The sequence below is a fragment of the Scyliorhinus torazame genome, chromosome 31 (genome assembly GCF_047496885.1).
Source record: "Scyliorhinus torazame isolate Kashiwa2021f chromosome 31, sScyTor2.1, whole genome shotgun sequence".
Lineage (NCBI taxonomy): Eukaryota > Metazoa > Chordata > Chondrichthyes > Carcharhiniformes > Scyliorhinidae > Scyliorhinus > Scyliorhinus torazame.
In genome coordinates this window covers 29,000,087-29,022,082 of record NC_092737.1, presented here as the reverse complement: position 1 = coordinate 29,022,082, position 21,996 = coordinate 29,000,087, and the positions used below count along the sequence as shown (strand labels likewise).

The 21,996-nt window shown below is 45.8% G+C and overlaps 1 protein-coding gene across 1 annotated transcript in view; it reads right to left on the bottom strand.

The window, feature by feature from the left end:
• LOC140404600 (scavenger receptor cysteine-rich domain-containing protein DMBT1-like) overlaps positions 1-21,996 on the bottom strand; it is a 243,460-nt gene that overhangs the window by 86,159 nt on the left and 135,305 nt on the right. The window contains exons 10-12 of the mRNA XM_072493200.1: positions 14,532-14,846; positions 5,340-5,654; positions 258-557 (exon numbers count right to left, since the gene is read on the bottom strand). Of these exons, the coding sequence (XP_072349301.1) occupies positions 258-557; positions 5,340-5,654; positions 14,532-14,846 (930 nt within the window). The remainder of the gene's footprint in view (positions 1-257; positions 558-5,339; positions 5,655-14,531; positions 14,847-21,996) is intronic.

The following is a 21,996-nucleotide window of genomic DNA, read 5'->3' as shown; positions in this document are numbered from 1 at the left end:
TGTCTCCAAACACACTACAACAGGCTTCACCATTAACTGTGCTCGACAATGACTGAGTCAAGCCATTCCGTCCAAGGTTAACCGAGGATGGACATCACTCTGCTGGCTTGGTCACTGCCCTGAAGCAATGAGGCATTATGTGCACCGAAATCCATCCATTCCTTGTGCCCTGCATTGATTTCGCTCATCTTCAAGATGCACGAACTTCATCACACCTTCCCAAAGTCTCAGCTAGTACAAACTACACGGCCACTTACATATCACACGGATTTGCACAGCCTCGCTAGCTGTGAAAGAAATCCACACCCCGGACACATCCCTTTCATAGAGGCATCTGTAATTTCCTCCGCTATTGGCGCTTAGATTGCTGAGAGTAAAAGTTACAGCAATCTCGCTGGGACTGAGCACCTTTACTTCAGTGGCATTTGAGTCTTTCATCAATTTGAATCGACCCTCCACGTAATCATTCGGAGTTGTGCAGGTGAACCTGATAGAACCTCCGGCCACGTGTACCGGAATATCAGGATCCTGAGAGATGGTGGGTCGCTCCAATACATCTGAAATGAACACGACATTGTATTGTTACTCCAATTAGCAACTGCAGAAATATTCCTCTCTGTAAATCTCCATTCACAATGCTCAATTGTAATAGTTAGACAATCAGTTCGACAGTATAAAAACTCTCATTCTTCAAAGTATTATTCAGGCGAGCAAATCAATTGTCACATTTCGTTAAGATACCACGTGGATCTTTTCGTACGGGAGGGAGACTGAAAGCGCCAAACTACAGGCCCGGTGGCACACACATGTGCTCACAAGATGCACATCGCGAATCTATAGCTTACCATATGAGTAGAAGCTGAGGGCATCACGGTGGCACAGTGGTTAGCACTGCTCCATCACATGGTCAGGGACCCGGATTAATTGCACCCTCCGGTGACTGTGTGGAGTTTGCACGATCTCCCCTTTCTGCGTGGGCTTCCCACAGTCCAAAGATGGGCACGTTAGGTGGACTGGCCCCTAAGTGTCAAAAGGTTAGGTGGGGTTATTGGGTTACCTGGATAGGGTGGAGCTGTGGGCATAGGCTTGTGCAGACTCAATGGGACGAACGACCTATTTTTGCCTCGTAGGATTTCTATGTCTCTGGGTCACGAATTTAGGAGGTTGAGGGGCGATATCATTGCCACGTAAAGAATATTGAGATAGCTGGATCGGCTAACGTGAAGAAGATGCTTCAACTGATAGGAGAGACAGGAACACGAGGACACAGCCTTATACTGAAGGGACACTCCTTTACAACTAAGATGAGGAGGATATTTCTTCAGACAGAGGTGGTGAATGGCTTGAACTATTTGCCGCAGAAGGCTACAGAGGCCAAGTCACTGAGTGTCTTTCATACAGCGATGGATAGGTTATTCATTAATATTGGGAACTAGTGGTTATGGGGCTGAGAAATATATCACTCAGGATCGAAAGGCGGAGCAGTCTCTTAAAGATTAGCCACTCTTATACATGATGGTCTTATGTGGTGGGGAAAATGTTGGAAGCTATTATGAATTATTTTAAAGTAACATTCTTCCATGAGCTCCAAGTAAGCCAACGTGGATTTGGGCCAAACTAAATCTTCACAAAATACACGATGAGGCTTTATGTCATTTAAGATGACGAGCAATGCCTTTCAATCAGGGGCAGGAACTGGAATAAAACAGCAGCAACGGGGTAAGCTGCCAAATAAATAGTGCTTCGGATTTTTTTATTTGAAAGATATGGGGTGATTATTTCATGATCACCTTTTTGGGGCTCAAAACATTCTTGAACTGAGTTCAAACAAGCTCCTCTTAACAAGATTGGAGTTCAGGTCACTATTGCTAATTGGCCTACCCTCCAACATCTCCCTGAGCTAATGTGGATAGATTTGGCAATCTCTCTGATCACTCAATGAACATGTCTGGCCGGTACCTTTTCGCATGTCAAGGAGACACAGCCGGAGTGAGACATATCCAGAGTGGGAATTTGGAACTTGGTTATTTGGTGCAGTGAGGTAATTCGGTGCAGAGTGGGAGAAGGTACTTTTCCCCTAATGTTTTCTTCTCTCTCTTTCTTCTGGCCTGTACCTTTTAATTTGCAGGGAGAGAACCAGAGAGCATTGTATTACCTTTTCAAACTGTGTGTGCATGTGTGTGTGTGTGTGTGTGTGACCCTGAGACCCTCGGAAGGTAAGTAAGTGAATTTTCTCAATTTTTACATTGTATTACCTTTTCAAATTGTGTGTGTGTGTGGGGGGGGGGGGTAAGTTACTTCACAGAAAGGGTGTGACCTGATTGGCTGGTTGGGAATCTACACTAAATTTAACAAATTAAGCATTGAAAAACTTATTAAACATAATTACTTAAGAAAATAAGAACTAGGAGCAGGAGTAGGCCATCTGACACCTCGAGCCTGCTCCGCCATTCAATGTGATCATGGCTGATCAATGTGGACTCAGCTCCACACTCCGGCGAGTACACCATATCCCCGAATCCCTTTATTCTTTAGAAAGGTATCTATCTTTTTCTTAAAAACGTTTAAAGAAGGAACCTGAACTGCTTCACTGGGCAAGGAATTCCAGAGATTCACAACCTTTTGGATGAAGAAGTTCCTCCGAAACTCGTTCCTAAATCTACTTCCCATTATTTTGAGGCTATGCCCCCTAGTTCTACTTTCCACGACCAGTGGAAACAACTTGCCCGCATCTATCCTATCTATTCCCTTCATAATTTTATATGTTTCAATAAGATCCCCCCCGCATCCTTCTAAACTCCAATGAGTACAGTCCCAGTCTACTCAACCTCTCGTCATAATCTAATCCCCTCAACTCTGGGATCAACCTAGTGAATCTCCTCTGCACTCCCTCCAATGTCAATGTGTCCTTTGTCAGCAAGGAAATCTGTGGAAATACTTCCTGCAGAACTCTGTGGAGACCATGTCACTGAGTGTCTCTATGAAAGAGTTAGATAGGTTCTTTAATAATAAGACGAAACAACCGTTATCGGGATGAGGCAGCAGAATAGGAATCAGAAACATTTCAGCCATGATTCAATCGCCGGGCAGACTCCATGGGCCAAATGGCTCACGGTCATATGTGGGAGGGAAAATATTTGTTCTATAATTATATGTGTTAATGTACGACTCTTGTATACGCTCAAAGTAACCTGGCTGAGTTAACATGGATTTGTGCCAATGGAAATCCAGTGAACTTAGTTATTGGGACGATTTCAGGAACTAATATATGCTGTGGACGAAGGAGCACCGATGGATGCACTGTACTTAGATTTCTAGAAAGCATTTACTGAAGTGCCGCCTGTAAATATATTGCGAAGAATAACTTCCCATGTTCTCGAAGCTAACATTTGGGGATGACTGAAAGATTAGACCAAAGAGTGGACAAAAATGGGTATTTCTCTTGTTGTCAAAATGTAACGAGAGGCATATCAGTGGGGTCAGTCCTGTGACTGAAACTGAGTACAATTTATATCAATGACTTGGATGAAGGGATAGAAGCAATATCCAGATGGCACAATGATTTATGGGAAAGCAAGTTCTGAAGAGGACGCAAGGAGGCTGGAAAAAGAAGCAGATCCCTTCAGTGAGTGGACAAAGATCTAGCATGTGGGTTATAATCTTGGAAAATGCGACGCTGTCCATTGTGGCCGGAAGAGTAGAAGTTGAAGCTTAGTATCGAAATCTTGAGAGATAAGGGAGCTCTGAGGTGCACATATTGTGCGGGTGATCGTGTCATACATGTTTGTCCTGCAGGGACACAAATTAATTAAGAAAGCTAACGCAACGATATAAGTTACAGCGAGGGGGATCGGATAGTTGGACGGTAGGTTATTTATCGATTCTTTCTGGCACTGGTGAGGACATATTTGGGGGTTGTGTACAATCTTTGAAACAATCCGTAATGTCTCAATCATTCAGGAAAGATGCAAATACATTCAAAACAGTTGACAGCAGGTTTACTTATCTGCAAACGTTAGACAGGATGGGATTGTGTCCGCTGGAATGTTTAGATGAGCAAGAGTTGACTGAATGGACACATATAGGCGGTAGAGAAAGCATGGATGTCGAGAGGATGTTCACTCAATTGGTAAATCTTAAGACGGGGGATTAATGTTGCCCATTTAAGACGAGGATGTGGTGACTACTCTTTCTCTCGAGGTGCTGTAAGGGAATGAAGCGAAACAAGGCTTGTTTAGCTGAGTGCAGAAAAGGCTGAGAAGGGGACCTGATCGAGGTGCACAAAAGTTCTCGGACCGTAGGTGGGAAATAACCTTTCACATGAGAACATATGGTTCAATAAGCAGGGGGCTCGATTTAAGGTAAGGGGCAGGAGATTTGCAGAGAATTTGAGGAAATATTTTGCAAACGGGAGGTTAGTTCCAATTGGCAACTCATTGCCTGAAGGACTAGTAGAGGCGGGAACTATCACAATGTTTGAGAAACATTTCAATGTGGACTTGTAATGCAATAGCATACAAGGATACAGAGTAATGCTGCAAAATAGGAATAGAATAAGTTGGTGCTTGGTGGTAATAATAATAATCGTTCATGGTCACAAGTAGGCTTCAATTAAGTTCCTGTGAAAAGCCCCTAGTCGGCACATTCTGGCGCCTGTTCGAAGAGGCTGGTAGGGGAATTGAACCGGCGCTGCTGCCTTGTTTTGCATTAAACGCCAGCTATTTAGCCTAGTGTGCTAAACCAGACCAATACTTGAACCGAAGGGTCTATTTTATGCTGTATCTCACCATGATTCAGTGACAATGCTGCTTGACTCAAATTCCGTCGTGTAATATCGCGTCTGCTACTCTTGAAGGTCCGGGATAATCTGTTGATGCGTTTTCAAGCGTCTCCAACAACAGAGACCCAGATATGGTCCCAATGGAACAAACTCTGCTTGCCATTTTTCCGTCCCGAGTACCATATCCGGAATAGGTACTTGATTACTTAATCTGGTCAACTTGAAATGAGCAATGTTCTCCTGCAGACGCCGTACGAATCCTAAACATATTTGTGACAATCTCTAATGTATCTATTTCTCTGTTGGTACTATCGGTATGAGAATGTCAGTAGGAATTTCCAGTGATTAGAATGTCCATTGAAACGTCCTTGTGACCCGCACAGGCTCTTTGAGTTAAGGTATAAAAGTCAGACAATAAACAGAGCCTTCACCAAAGCTAAACTTTGACCGGGTGAATCCCACTTTTAAACTCTTGCCTTTAAAACCTGAGCGCTGTAAACCTAAACGATAGTCTCCCAACTGCGAAGTCCGCCTTTCGAATGGCCGGATATCACATTACCTGGGTTGCAGATCACGCCCGCATCTTCCTGGTGGCCGCAGTTTTCCTTGCCCCACCCTGAGAATGAGCAAGTCCAGAGAGCGGGCTCTGTCCCTCCGCAGGCCGTGTCATCCATCCAGATCTTCCCAGTGCCTTGTCCGAAGGCTGCGCTGCCGGGCGCCGACAGGGCCGCGCCGCAGCCAAGCTGCCTGCAGACCACTCTGGCGTCCAGTGTGTCCCAGCTGTCATCGCAGACCGTCCCCCATTCTCCGTTGTAGTAAACCTCCACTCTGCCGGAGCAGCGATGGGTGGCATTCACCAGCCTCACCCGCGGCCCTGAAATAAAAAAATAATTCTTACTCCTGCCTCAATCTCCCAATCTCCAGATGTTGATGGTCTCATGTCTCTGCTACCCTTTTGCTACCGGGTTGGCGTAATGGTGGGTTTGGGAGGTGCTGCCGGAGGAGCCATGGCGAGTCGCAGAAATGCATCTTGTAGAAAGTACACACGGCTGCTACTGTGGAACGGTGGTGGAGGAATTTGGATGGAAGTGGAAACGAAACAGTGCTGCTTGGTCCTGGGTGGTGTTAAGCTTGTTGTGTATTGTTGGATCGGCACTCATCCAGGTAACTGGAGAGTGTTCCTGAATTGTGCATTGTTCCTGATGGTCAGGTGCAGAGGACACAGGAATTGAGCTGATCACCGCAGGACTCCGAGTATCTGATCTGCAGAAATTACAAGCCAGATATTTATCTTCGCTCCATCATGGGGCTGTGGATGTCACTGGCTCCGCCAGCATTTATTGACCATTCCCAAGTCCCCTTTAATTGGGCAAGGTCACGGCGGAGAGCACGAACAGTCAGTCATATTGCTGGGGGTCTGGCCTCACACGAAGGGCTAGAGCAGGAGAGGAAGGCATATTTACTTCACTAAAAAGCATTGTTATGCTGCAAATCTTGGGGCACAAAAGGACAGTTTATCATGTTCAATCCTTCAAACATGTACATCTTTGGACAAGAAGGTGCAGATTTATCATGGCGAATCCACCAAGCCGCCACATTTTTGAACGCAAAAGGGCAATTTATCATTGTCCATCCACCTAACCTGCACATCCCTCAACACACATCCAACATTTATTACACCGAACCTGCCCAGCTTTGGACTCTAAGAGTGAAGTTCAGCATGGCCACTCCACCTGGCCTTATTACCTTTGGGCCCCAATGGTCAATTTCAGCAAGGCCAATCCACCTAACCTGCACAACGTTGGACACTGGAGAATATTAGGTCTGGCCCAAAAGATAAAATTCAAAATTGGGGCAAGGCCAATTTTGATGTTTTTGGCAGGAACATTCAAAAGTTGATCTGGGGAGTCTGTTTGAAGGCTGGTATGTGGGACGGTTTCACAACTGTTAACCAGGGCTGAGGGGAAGCACATTCGTTTGAGCCTGAAGGTCAAGTTAAGACGTAGGGAACCTCGGTTGACACGGGTTTTGAGGTCCTGGTCAAAATGAAGAACGAGGCACATGACATGCACAGGCAGCTGGATCCCTTGAAGAGTACAGACAATGTGGGAGTAGAGTTAAGAGAGAAATCAGGAGGGCAGAAAAGGGAAATAAGATTGCTTTGGCAGAAATGACAATGGAGAATCCAATGAGCTTCTACAGCTACATACATGGCAAACGAGTAAGGAGGGAGAGAGCAGGACGTCTTTTGGATCTACAAGGTCATCTATGTGCGGTTTCACAGATGGGTGAGTTCCTAAATTGATATTTATCATCGGTACTGACTGTTGAGAAACGCATGGAGGTTACAGAACTTAGGGAAATAAATAGTGATGTGTTGAGGAGTGTGCATATTACAGAGAAGCGGATGGTGGAAGTATTAAGGTGCCTTAAATCCCCGGGAGTTAGTTAAATTAAACCCAGGAAGTTGTGGGAGGCGAGGGAGAAAATTGCCGGTCCCCTGGCAGAGATATTCGAATCTTCGACAGCCACAGGTGAGGTTCCTGAAGATTGAAGGGGAGAAAATGGTGAACCTTTGTTGAAGAAGGGCCGCAAGGAAAAACCTGGGCACTACAGACCGGTGAGCCTAACGTCTGTGGTGGATATGTTGTTTGAAGGTATTCTGCGAGACAGGATCTACAGGCATTTAGAGAAACAAATACTGATTAGGGACAGTCAGAATGGCTTTGTGAGTGGAATATCATGCCTGCCGAACTTGACTAAATTCTTTTGATGGGGTAATCAAGAGTGTAGATGAATGCAGTGCAGTCGAGGGTGTCTACATTGACTTTTGCACGGGCTTTGACAAGGTACCGCACGGAGTGTGCATAAATGCAAATCTCACGGGTTCCAGGGTGATGTATCCAATTGGATACAAAATTGTCTTGACAACAGAAGACAAAGAGTCTTTGTAAAGGTTGGTTTTTCAAACTGGAGGTCTGTGGTCAGTGGTGTGTCTCAGGGATCAGTGTTGTGTCCACTGTTATTTGTGATTTATATTAATGATTTTGATGAGAGTTTAGGAAGCCTGGTTGGTTAGTTTGCAGATGTCAACAATATTGGTGGCATAGTTGACAGTGAAGAAGGATATCTTGGATTGCAACTGGATCTTGATCATTTGGCCAGTGAATAGACTCGAAAACAACTTCTTTCCCACTGTCACCAGACTCTTAAATGACCCTCTTATGGACTGAGCTCTTTAACACTACACCCGGTATGGTTCATCCGATGCCAGTGCTTATGTAATTACATTGTATATGTTGTGTTGTCCAATTATGTATTTTCTTTTATTCCCTTTTCTTCCCATGCATTTAATGATCTGTTGAGCTGTTCGCAGAAAAATACTTTTCAGTGTACCTCGGTGTAGGTGATAAGAAACAAATCCAATCCAATCCAGTGTGCCGATGAACGGCAGATGACGTTTGATTTTGATCAATGTGAGGTGATGCATTCTGGTCGATCGAAGAGGAGAAGGACCGACTCATTTAAGGGTAGGGAGTTGGGGAGAGTTCTAGCACTAACAGATCGAGGAGTTCAGATTCATAGTTCCTTCATGTGGGGTCACAGGTGGGCATGGTGGTGAAGAAGACATTCTGCTTGGTTTCATTCGTCAGAATACGGGGGTTGAGAAATGTTGCTGAAATTGCACAAGACATTGCCACACTTGGAATATTGTGTACAGTTCTGGTCCCCCTCTTATAGAAAGGATATTATAAAACTAGGAATAGTGCTGGAAATATTTACTCGGATGCAAAAGAGAATTGATGGTGTGAGTTATAAGTAGAGGCTGGATAGACTGGAGCTTTTTTCCTTGGAGCGTAGGAGGCTTAGGGGTGATCTTACAGAGGTCTATAAAATAATAAGGGGCATAGATGAAGCAGAAAGACAGCATATTTACCTGAAGGGAGGGGCATCTTAAACTAGAGGGCATTGGTTGAAGGTGAGATTGAAGAGATACAAATGGGTCCACAGGAGCAATTGTTTCACACAGAGGGTGGTGAGCATCTGCTATGAGCTGCCAGAGGCAGAAGTAGAGGCAGGTACAATTTATCTTTTAAATAGCATTTAGACAGTTACATGGGTAAGATGGATATCGAGCGATATTGGTCTAATGTGGGCAATTCGGATTAGCTTAGTGGTAAAACATGAGCGGCATGGACAAGTTGGGCCGAAGGGCATGTTTGCCTGCTGTAAACCTAAATGACTCTCTGATTGTATTATGTACCAAAAAGAGTGCATTCGCCATGAATAATACTTGCCTTCCCCAACACATGATATTCGTTTTGCATTGCTCATAACATATAGCTTCCTTAATTTGCAGAAGGAGTCCTTCCAACGCTGGGCGATTGCACCGTACCTCCGAAAGAATTGTCCCACTCCTACGTCCAATCCACATAAGTCACCCTAACCTACGGACACTAAGGGACAGGTTTCCATGGATTTTCGGCATTGCCTGGACATCTTTGGTCACTGATCCGCAATTATAATATGACCCATGCACATAATCTGCACATCTTTGGGCAGTAATGGGTAATTTTAGTTTGTACAATCCACCTAAGATGCAGATCTTTGGACTGTGGGAGGAAACCTGCAAGTGCAAACTGGAAACAGTCACCCAATGTCGGAATTGTACCCGCGTGCCTGGCGCAACGAGACAACAGTATGAGCTAAGAGGGCGCCCGAGTGACGTCCCCTTCAGAGGCTTCAGAACTCGAACTCATTCCTACATTTTCATTCTGCTTGGTTTTGCCAGACGCCGGTCTCTATTCTCATTATACATGTTTTGTTGCTTTGGGGCAGAAATATTCTTTATTCTGCGACTGACAAGGTCCCTCATGGTAGACTGGTACAAAAGATGAAGTCACATGGGATCAGAGGTGAGCTGGCAAGGTTGATACAGAACTGGCTAGGTCATAAAAGCAGAGAGTCGTAATAAAAGGGTGCTTCTCTAATTGGAGGGCTGTGACTCGTGGTGTTCCGCAGGGATCAGGACTGGGAGCTTTGCTGTTCGTAGTTTATATAAATGATTTGGAGGAAAATGCAACTGGTCTGATGAGTAAGTTTTCAGACGACACAACGGTTGGTGGAATTGCGGATAGCGGTGAGGACTGTCAGAGGATACAGCAGGATTTAGATAATTTGGCGCTTTGGGCGGGGAGATGGCAGATGGAGTTTAATCCAGACAAATGTGAGGTAATGCATTTTGGAAGGTCTAATTCAGGTAGGGAATATACAGTGAATGGTAGAACCTCAAAAGTATTGAAAGTCAGAGAGATCTAGGTGCACAGGTCCACAGGTCACTGGAAGGGGCAACACGGGTGGAGAAGGTAGTCATAAAGGCATACGGCATGCTTGACTTCATTCGCTGGGGCGTTGAGTATAATAATTGGTAAGTCATTGCTCAGGTCAAGGGGACACAGCCTGAGTGAGTGAGACACATACAGTGAGAATTTGGTAGTTTGGAGCAGTGAGGTAACCAGGAAAGGTAAGTGGTTCATCTAATTCTATTGTTTTTCAGGTAAAGGGGCAGTGTAGATCAGTGTCTTATTGGCTGAAGCTGCCCCCACACTAATTGCTCAGAGGCAGTTATCTGGCAGTCACCTGAGACCTGTTAAGGGGCACAAAGGTACACATTGTTTTCTTCTCTTTGACGTTTTAGTGTGAGTCATCCTGAAGCCTGTACAAAAGACAGACAGAAAGCGCACATTAGAAAGCGTTGCGCAGGTCAAGGAGACACAGCCTGAGTGAGAGAGACACAGACCGAGTGAGAATTTGGTAATTTGGTGCAGTGAGGTAATTCGGTGAAGAGTGGGAGAAGGTGCTTTTTCCCCACTGTTTTGTTCTCTCTCTTTCTTCGGGCCTAATTTCGGGAGCCGCTCGGAGGAGGAGCAGTCTCTGCGAGTATAAAAACCTAACGGTAACTTCCTGTTTTCCACTTTTTCCCCAAAAGTGACGTCAGAGGGAAGCTGTGATCTGATTGGTTGATAGCAAATCTGCCCATAATTAAAAAAAACACAGCTAAACTCATAAACTTAAATTAAACAAATTAATTAATTAGTGATGGCTGGTCAGGTGATGTGCTTGAGCTGCTTGATGTGGGAGCTGGCAGATCCCATTGCGAGCTGCAGCGACCACAGCTGCAGTAAGTATTGGCTGCTCGAAGAACTCCGGCTCAGTTATGATGAGCTGGAGTCTGAGCTTCAAACACTGAGGCACATCCGGGAGGGGGAGACTTACCTGGACACTGTGTTTCAGGAGGCAGTCACCCCTGTCTGAGGAAGTAGTTTAAGTTCTGCCAGTGGCCAGGGACAGCAGGGTGTGACTGCAAGTCAGGCAGGTAAAGGGAACCAGCAGTTAGGAACTCAGGAGCCTCAGCCCTTGACTCTGTCCAACAGGTATGAGGCACTTGCTCTCTGTGTGGATGGCGAACAGGGCTGCAGGAAGGATGAGTCAGCTGACCAAGGCACCATGGTTCAGCAGGCCATTCAATGGGAGGGAGTAAATAGGCAAGTTGTAGTTGCTGGGGATTCTATTATCAGGGGATAGATAGTATCCTTTGTGAGCATGATAAAGAGTCCCGCATGGTATGTTGCCTGCCCGGTGCTAGGGTGCGGGGCATCTCTGACCGGCTTCAAAGGATCCTGGAGAGGGAGGGGGAGGATCCAGTTGTTGTGGTCCATGTCGGTACCAACAACATAGGCAAGTCTAGGAAAGAGGACCTGTTTAGAGATTATAAAGAGCTAGGATTCAAATTTAAAAAACAGGTCCTCAAGGGTCATAATCTCCGGATTACTGCCCGAGGCACGTGCAAATTGCAAGTCTAAGAAAGAGGACCTGTTTGGAGATTATAAAGAGCTAGGATTCAAATTAAAAAATCGGTCCTCAAGGGTCATAATCTCCGGATTACTGCCAGAGCCACGTGCAAATTGGCATAGGGAGGCAAGAATAAGGGAAGTTAACACGTGGCTGAAAGAGTTGTGTGGGAAAGAGGGGTTCATTTTCATGGGACACTGGCATCAGTTTTGGGACAGTGGGTACCTATACCATTGGGATGGTTTCCAACTGAACAGAACGGGGAGCAGTGCTCTGGCGAAAAGAGTAAATAGGGTGGTCAATAGGATTTTAAACTAAAGATGGGGGGGGGGGGGAGGAAAGTCAGGGAACCAAGAGGTGAAGTAATCAGTGGGATGCGTAGCTGCTTAGGAATACAGAAAAGCACGAAAAGACAAAACTCAGGAGAGGTTACGATAATCTCCATCCCACAAAATATGACACAGTATATGGAAAGGCTCAGTAAACCAAGGTCCACCACACTTAAGATAATGCATGGCTTAGAAAGGGTGGATGTAGGCAAATTGTTTCCATTAACAGGGGAGAGTAGGGCCCGGGGGCACAGCCTTAGAATAAAAGGGAGTCACGTTAGAACAGAGATGAGGAGACATTTCTTCAGCCAGCGAGTGGTGGCTCTGTGGAATTCATTGCCACAGAGGGCGGCGGAGGCCGGGACGTTGAGTTTCTTTAAGACAGAAGTTGATAAATTCTTGATGTCTCGAGGAATTAAGGGCTATGGAGAGAGCGCGGGTAAATGGAGTTGAAATCAGCCATGATTGAATGGTGGAGTGGACTCGATGGGCCGAATGGCCTTACTTCCACTCCTATGTCTTATGGTCTTATGGTCTTATTAAGAAAACAAAAAGGGACGGTCAATAGATAATTAAAGGTGCTATATTTAAATGTGCGCATTGTACGGAACAAGGTAGATGAGCTTGTGGCCCCGATTGTGACTGGAAGGTATGCTGTGGTAGGCATCACAGAGACAAGCTTGCAGGGGGTTCAGGACTGGCATTTAAACATCCAGGGATTCACAACCTATCGAAAAGACAGAGAGTTGGGCAGAGGGGGCGGGGTTGCCTTGTTAATTAGGAATTAAATTAAACCAATAGCACTAAACGACATAGGGTCAGATGATGTGGAGTCTGTGTGGGTAGAGTTGAGGAACCACAAAGGCAAAAAAAACATAATGGGACTTATGCACAGGCCTCCAAACAGTGGTCAGGACCGGGGGCACAAAATTCACCACGAAATAAAAAGTGCATGTCAGAAAGGCAAGATCACAGCGATCATGGGGGACTTCAATTTGCTGATGGACTGGGTAAATAATGCTGCCAGTGGACCCAAGGAAAGGGAATTCATTGCATATTTACAGGAGGGCTTTTTGGACAGCTTGTGATGGAGCCCACGAGGGAACAGGCCATTCTGGACTTAATGTAATGTAATGAGCTAGACTTGATTAAAGATCTTAAAGTAAGGGAGCACTTAGGAGGCAGTGATCATAATATGGTAGAATTAAATCTCCAATTTGAAAGAAAGAAGGTAGAATCAGATGTAAAGGTGTTACAGTTAAATAAAGGTAACTACAGGGGCATGAGGGAGGAACTGACGAAAATCGACTGGGAGAAGAGCCTAGTGGGAAAGACAGTAGGACAGCAATGGCAGGAGTTTCTGGGAGTAATTGAGGGCACAGCACGGAGGTTCATCCCAAAGAAAAGAAAGGTTGTCAGAGGGGGGATTAGGCAGCCATGGCTGACAAAGGAAGTTAGGGAATGCATCAAAGCGAAACAGAAATCCTATAATGTGGCAAAGAGTAGTGGGAAGTCAGAAGATTGGGAAGGCTACAAAAACAAACAAAGGGTAACAAAGAGAGAAATAAGGAAAGGGAGGATCAAATATGAAGGTAGGCTAGCCAGTAACATTAGGAATGATCGTAAACGTTTCTTCAAATACATTAAAAACAAACGGTGGAAAAATTGACATTGGGCCGCTTCAAAATGACGCTGGTAATTTAGTGATGGGAGACAAGGAAATAGCTGAGGAAGTAAGTAAGTACTTTCAGTCAGTCTTCACAGTAGAAGACATGAGTAATATACCAACAATTCCGGACAGTCAGGGGGCAGAGTTGAATATGGTAGCCATGACAAGGGAGAAAGTGCTAGAGAAACTAAGAGGTCAAAAGATTGATAAATCTCCGAGCCCAGATGGGCTACATCCTAGAGTTCTGAAGGAGGTAGCTGAAGAAATAGTGGTGGCGTCAGTTATGATCTTTCAAAAGTCACTGGAGTCAGGGATAGCCCCAGAGGATTGGAAAATCGCTGTTGCAACCGCCCTGTTCAAGAAGGGAACAAGGAAAAAGATGGAAAATTATAGGCCAATTAGCCTAACCGGGATAATCTGTTGATGCGTTTGAAAGCGTCTCCAACAACAGAGACACAGAGGATTACCCAGATATGGTCCCAATGGAACAAACCCTGCTTGCCATTTTTCCGTCCCGAGTACCATATCCGGAATAACTTCTTGATTACTTGATCTGGTCAACTTGAAATGAGCAATGTTCTCCTGCAGACGCCATACGAATCCTAAACATATTTGTGACAATCTCTAATCTATCTATTTCTCTGTTGGTACTATCGGTATGAGAATGTCAGTAGGAATTTCCAGTGATTAGAATGTCCATGGAAACGTCCTTGTGACCCGCACGCGCTCTTTGAGTTAAGGTATAAAAGTCAGACAATAAACAGAGTCTTCACCACCGCTAAACTTTGACCGGGTGAATCCTACTTTTAAACTCTTGCCTTTAAAACCTGAGCGCTGTAAACCTAAAAGATAGTCTCCCAACTGCGAAGTCCGCCTTTCGAATGGCCGGATATCACATTACCTGGGTTGCAGATCACGCCCGCATCTTCCTGGTGGCCGCAGTTTTCCCTGCCCCACCCTGAGAATGAGCAAGTCCAGAGAGCGCGCTCTGTCCCCTCGCAGGCCGTATCATCCATCCAGATCTTCCCGGTGCCTTGTCCGAAGGCTGCGCTGCCGGGCGCCGACAGAGCTGCGCCGCAGCCAAGCTGCCTGCAGACCACTCTGGCATCCAGTGTGTCCCAGCTGTCATCGCAGACCGTCCCCCATTCTCCGTTGTAGTAAACCTCCACTCTGCCGGAGCAGCGATGGGTGGCATTCACCAGCCTCACCCGCGGCCCTGAAATAAAAAAATAATTCTTACTCCTGCCTCAATCTCCCAATCTCCAGATGTTGATGGTCTCATGTATCTGCTACCCTTTTGCTACCGGGTTAGCGTGATGGTGGGTTTGGGAGGTGCTGCCGGAGGAGCCATGGAGAGTCGCAGAAATGCATCTTGTAGACAGTACACACGGCTGCTACTGTGGGACGGTGGTGAAGGGATTTGGATGGATGTGGAAACGAAACAGTGCTGCTTGGTCCTGGGTGGTGTTAAGCTTGTTGTGTATTGTTGGATCGGCACTCATCCAGGTAAATGGAGAGTGTTCCTGAATTGTGCATTGTTCCTGATGGTCAGGTGCAGAGGACACAGGAATTGAGCTGATCACCGCAGGACTCCGAGTATCTGATCTGCAGAAATTACAAGCCAGATATTTATCTTCGCTCCTTCATGGGGCTGTGGGGGTCACTGGCTGCGCCAGCATTTATTGACCATTCCCAAGTCCCCTTTAATTGGGCAAGGTCACGGCGGAGAGCACGAACAGTCAGTCATATTGCTGGGGGTCTGGCCTCACACGAGGGGCTAGAGCAGGTGAGGAAGGCATATTTACTTCACTAAAAAACATTGTTATGCTGCAAATTTGGGGGTACACAAGGACAATTTTTCATGTTCAATCCATCAAAAATGTACATCTTTGGACAAGAAGGTGCAGATTTATCATGGCGAATCCACCAAGCCGCCACATTTTTGAACGCAAAAGGGCAATTTATCATTGTCCATCCACCTAACCTGCACATCCCTCAACACACATCCAACATTTATTACATCGAACCTGCCCAGCTTTGGACTCTAAGAGTGAAGTTCAGCATGGCCACTCCACCTGGCCTTATTACCTTTGGGCCCCAATGGTCAATTTCAGCAAGGCCAGTCCACCTAACCTGCACAACGTTGGACACTGGAGAATATTAGGTCTGGCCCAAAAGATAAAATTCTAAATTGGTGCAAGGCCAATTTTGATGTTTTTGGCAGGAACATTCAAAGGTTGATCTGGGGATTCTGTTTGAATGCTGGTATGTGGGACGGTTTCACAACTGTTAACCAGGGCTGAGGGGAAGCACATTCGTCTTAGCCTGAAGGGCAAGTCAAGACGTAGGGAACCTCGGCTGACTCGGGATATTGAGGTCTTGGTCAAAATGAAGAACGAGGCACATGACATGCACAGGCAGCTGGATCCCTTGAAGAGTACAGACAATGTGGGAGTAGAGTTAAGAGAGAAATCAGGAGGGCAGAAAAGGGAAATAAGATTGCTTTGGCAGAAACGACAATGGAGAATCCAATGAGCTTCTACAGCTACATACATGGCAAACGAGTAACGAGGGAGAGAGCAGGACGTCTTTTGGATGCGGTTCCACAGATGGGTGAGTTCCTAAATTGATATTTCTCATCGGTACTGACTGTTGAGAAATGCATGGATGTTACAGAACTTAGGGAAATAAATAGTGATGTGTTGAGGAGTGTGCATATTACAGAGAAGCGGATGGTGGAAGTATTAAGGTGCCTTGAATCCCAGGGAGTTGATGAAATTAAACCCAGGAAGTTGTGGGAGGCGAGGGAGAAAATTGCCGGTCCCCTGGCAGAGATATTTGAATCTTCGAAAGCCACAGGTGAGGATCCTGATGATTGAAGGGGAGAAAATGGTGAGCCTTTGTTGAAGAAGGGCCGCAAGGAAAAACCTGGGCACTACAGACCGGTGAGCCGAACGTCTGTGGTGGATATGTTGTTTGAAGGTATTCTGCGAGACAGGATCTACAGGCATTTAGAGAAACATATACTGATGAGGGACAGTCAGAATGGCTTTGTGAGTGGAAAATCATGCCTGCCGAACTTGATTAAGTTCTTTTGATGGGGTAATCAAGAGTGTAGATGAATGCAGTGCAGTCGAGGTTGTCTACATTGACTTTTGCAAGGGCTTTGACAAGGTAGTGTGCATAAATGCAAATCTCACGGGTTCCAGGGTGATGTAGCCAATTGGATACAAAATTGGCTTGACAACAGAAGACAAAGAGTGGTTGTAGAGGTTGGTTTTTCAAACTGGAGGCCTGTGGTCAGTGGTGTGTCTCAGGGATCACTGTTGTGTCCACTGTTGTTTGTGATTTATATTAATGATTTTGATGAGAGTTTAGGAAGCATGGTTGGTAAGTTTGCAGATGTCAACAATATTGGTGGCATTGTTGACAGTGAAGAAGGATATCTTGGATTGCAACTGGATCTTGATCATTTGGCCAGTGAACAGACTCGAAAACAGCTTCTTTCCCACTGTCACCAGACTCTTAAATGACCCTCTTATGGACTGACATCTTTAACACTACACCCTGTATGGTTCATCCGATGCCAGTGCTTATGTTGTGATATTGTATATGTTGTGTTGCCCTATTATGTATTTTCTTTTATTCCCTTTTCTTCCCATGCATTTAATGATCTGTTGAGCTGCTCGCAGAAAAATACTTTTCAGTGTACCTCGGTGCACGTGATAATAAATAAATCCAATTTAATCCAGTGTGCTGATGAACGGCAGATGAAGTTAGATTTTGATCAATGTGAGGTGATGCATTCTGGTCGATCGAAGAGGAGAAGAACCTACTCAGTTAAGGGTAGGAAGTTGGGGAGAGTTCTAGAACAAAGAGATCGAGGAGTTCAGATTCATAGTTCCTTCATGTGGGGTCACAGGTGGACAGGGTGGTGAAGAAGACATTCGGCATGCTTGGTTTCATTCGTCAGAATACGGGGGTTGAGAAATGTTGCTGAAATTGCACAAGACATTGCCACACTTGGAATACTGTGTACAGTTCTGGTCCCCCTCTTATAGAAAGTATATTATAAAACTAGAAATAGTGCTGGAAATATTTACTCGGATGCAAAAGAGAATTGATGGTGTGAGTTATACGTAGAGGCTGGATAGACTGGAGCTTTTTTCCTTGGAGCGTAGGAGGCTTAGGGGTGCTCTTACAGAGGTCTATAAAATAATAAGGGGCATAGATGAAGCAGCAAGACAGCATATTTACCTGAAGGGAGGGGCATCTTAAACTAGAGGGCATTGGTTTCAGGTGAGATTGAAGAGATACAAATGGGTCCACAGGAGCAATTGTTTCACACAGAGGGTGGTGAGCATCTGGTATGAGCTGCCAGAGGCAGTAGTAGTGGCGGGAACAATTTTATCTTTTAAACAGCATTTAGACAGTTACATGGGTAAGATGGATATCGAGCGATATTGGTCTAATGCGGGCAATTCGGATTAGCTTAGTGGTAAAACATGAGCGGCATGGACAAGTTGGGCCGAAGGGCATGTTTGCCTGCTGTAAACCTAAATGACTCTCTGATTGTATTATGCACCAAACAGAGTGCATTCTCCATGCATAATACTTCCCTTCCCCAACACATGATATTTGTTTCGCATTGCTCATAACGTATAGCTTGCTTACTCTGCAGAAGGAGGCCATCCAGCGCTGGGCGATTGCACCGTACCTCCGAAAGAATTTGGCCCACTCCTACGTCCAATCCACATAAGTCAACCTCACCTACGGACACTAAGGGGCAGGTTTCCATGGACTTTCGGCATTGCCTGGACATCTTTGGACACTGATCCGCAATTATAATATGACCCATGCACATAATCTGCACATCTTTGGGCAGTAATGGGCAATTTTAGTTTGTACAATCCACCTAAGATGCAGATCTTTGGACTGTGGGAGGAAACCTGCAAGTGCAAAACTGGAAACAGTCACCCAATGTCGGAATTGTACCCGCGTGCCTGGCGCTATGAGACAACAGTGTGAGCTACGAAGGCGCCCGAGTGACGTCCCCTTCAGAAGCTTCAGAACTCGAACTCATTCCTACATTTTCATTCTGCTTGGTTTTGCTTGACGCCTGTCTCTATTCTCATTATACATGTTTTGTTGCTTTGGGGCAGAAATATTCTTTATTCTGCGAATGACAAGGTCCCTCATGGTAGACTGGTACAAAAGCTGAAGTCACATGGCATCAGACGTGAGCTGGCAAGGTTGATACAGAACTGGCTAGGGCAAAGAAGGCGGAGAGTTGTAATAGAAGGGTGCTTCTCTAATTGTAGGGCTGTGATTCGTGGTGTTCCTCAGGGATCAGGACTGAGAGCTTTGCTGTTCGTAGTATATATAAATGATTTGGAGGAAAATGCAACTGGTCCGACGAGTAGGTTTGCAGACGACACAACGGTCGGTGGAATTGCGGATAGTGTTGAGGACTGTCAGAGTATACAGCAGGATTTACATAATTTGGAGGCTTGGGCGGAGAAATGGCAGATGGAGTTTAATCCGGGCAAATGTGAGGTAATGCATTTTGGAAGGTCTAATTCAGGTAGGGAATATACAGTGAATGGCAGAACCTCAAGTGTATTGGAAGTCAGAGAGATCTAGGTGCACAGGTCCACAGGTCACTGGAAGGGGCAACACGGGTGGAGAAGGTAGTCAAAAAGGCATACGTCATGCTTGCCTTCATTCGCTGGGGCGTTGAGTATAAGAATTGGTAAGTCATTGCGCAGGTCAAGGAGACACAGCCTGGTGAGTGAGACAGGTACAGTGAGAATTTGGTAGTTTGGTGCAGTGAGGTAACCAGGAAAGGTAAGTGGTTCATCTAATTCTGCTGTTTTTCAGTTAAAAGTGCAGTGTAGATCAGTGTCTTATTGGCTGAAGCTGCCCCCACCTTACTTGTTTAGAGGCAGTTATCTGGCAGTCACCTGAGGCCTGTTAAGGGGCACAAAGGTATACATTGTTTTCTTCTCTTTGAAGTTTTAGTGTGAGTCATCCTGAAGTCTGTATAAAAGACAGACAGAAAGCGCACATTAGTAAGCGTTGCGCAGGTCAAGGAGACACAGCCTGAGTGAGAGAGACACAGACCGAGTGAGAATTTGGTAATTTGGTTCAGTGAGGTAACTCGGTGAAGAGTGGGAGAAGGTGCTTTTTCCCGACTGTTTTGTTCTCTCTCTGTCTTCGGGCCTAATTTCGGGAGCCGCTCGGAGGAGGAGCAGTCTCTGCGAGTATAAAAACCTAACGGTAACTTGCTGTTTTCCAGTTTTCCCCAAAAGGGACGTCAGAGGGAAGCTGTGATCTGATTGGTTGATAGCAAATCTGCCCATAATTTAAAAAAACACAGCTAAACTCATAAACATAAATTAAACTAATTAATTAATTAGTGATGGCTGGTCAGGTGATGTGCTTGAGCTGCTTGATGTGGGAGCTGGCAGATCCCATTGCGAGCTGCAGCGACCACAGCTGCAGTAAGTATTGGCTGCTCGAAGAGCTCCGGCTCAGAGATGATGAGCTGGAGTCTGAGCTTCAAACACTGAGGCACATCCGGGAGGGGGAGACTTACCTGGACACTGTGTTTCAAGAGGCAGTCACAACTGTCAGAGTAAGTAGTTTAAATCCTGCCAGTGGCCAGGGACAGCAGGGTGTGACTGCAAGTCAGGCAGGTAAAGGGAACCAGCAGTTAGGAACTCAGGAGCCTCAGCCCTTGACTCTGTCCAACAGGTATGAGGCACTTGCTCTCTGTGTGGATGGCTAACAGGGCTGCAGGAAGGATGAGTCAGCTGACCAAGGCACCATGGTTCAGCAGGCCATTCAATGGGAGGGAGTAAATAGGCAAGTTGTAGTTGTAGGGGATTCTATTATCAGGGGGATAGATAGTATCCTTTGTGAGCAGGATAAAGCGTCCCGCATGGTATGTTGCCTGCCCGGTGCTAGGGTGCCGGGCATCTCTGACCGGCTTCAAAGGATACTGGAGAGGGAGGGGGAGGATCCAGTTGTTGTGGTCCATGTCGGTACCAACAACATAGGCAAGTCTAAGAAAGAGGACCTTTTTAGAGATCATAAAGAGCTAGGATTCAAATTGAAAAACCGGTCCTCATCGGTCATAATCTCCGGATTACTGCCCGAGCCACGTGCAAATTGGCAGAGGGAGTCAAGAATAAGGGACGTTAACACGTAACAAGAGTTGTGTGGGAAAGAGGGGTTCATTTTCATGTGACACTGGCATCAGTCTTGGGACAGGAGGGACCTATACCGTTGGGATGGTCTCCACCTGAACCGAGCTGGGAGCAGTGTTCATGCGAAAAGAGTAAATAGGGTGGTCAATCGGACATTAAACTAAAGATTGGGGGGTGGGGGGGGGGAGGGAAAGTCAGAGAACCAAGAGGTGAAGTAATCAGTGGGAAGCGTAGCTGCTTAGGAATACAGAAAAGCACGAAAAGACAAAACTCAGGAGAGGTTACGGTAGTCCCCATCCAACAATATATGACACAGTGTATGGAAAGGCTCAGTAAACCAAGGTCCACCACACTTAAGATAATGAATGGCTTAGAAAGGGTGGATGTAGGGAAGTTGTTTCCATTAGCAGGGGAGAGTAGGACCCGGGGGCACAGCCTTCGAATAAAAGGGAGTCACTTTAGAACAGAGCTGAGGAGAAATTTCTTCAGCCAGAGAGTGGTGGGTCTGTGGAATTCATTGCCACAGAGGGCGGCGGAGGCCGGGACGTTGAGTTTCTTTAAGACAGAAGTTGATAAATTCTTGATTTATCGAGGAATTAAGGGCTCTGGAGAAAGAGCGGATAAATGGAGTTGAAATCAGCCATGATTGAATGGTGGAGTGGACTCGATGGGCCAAATGGCCTTACTTCCACTCCTATGTCTTATGGTCTTATGGTCTTACTAAGAAAACAAAAAGGGACGGTCAATAGAGAATTAAAGGTGCTATATTTAAATGCGCGCAGTGTACGGAACAAGGTAGATGAGCTTGTGGCCCAGATTGTGACTGGCAGATATGATGTGGTAGGCATCACAGAGACATGGTTGCAGGGGGTTCAGGACTGGCATTTAAACATCCAGGGATTCACAACCTATCGAAAAGACAGAGAGGTGGGCAGAGGGGGCGGGGTTGCCTTGTTAATTAGGAATTAAATTAAATCAATTGCACTAAACGACATAGGGTCAGATGATATGGAGTCTGTGTGGGTAGAGTTGAGGAACCACAAGGGCAAAAAAAACATAATGGGAGTTATGTACAGGCCTCCTAACAGTGGTCAAGACCGAGGGCACAAAATGCACCACGAAATAGAAAGAGCACGTCAGAAAGGCAAGATCACA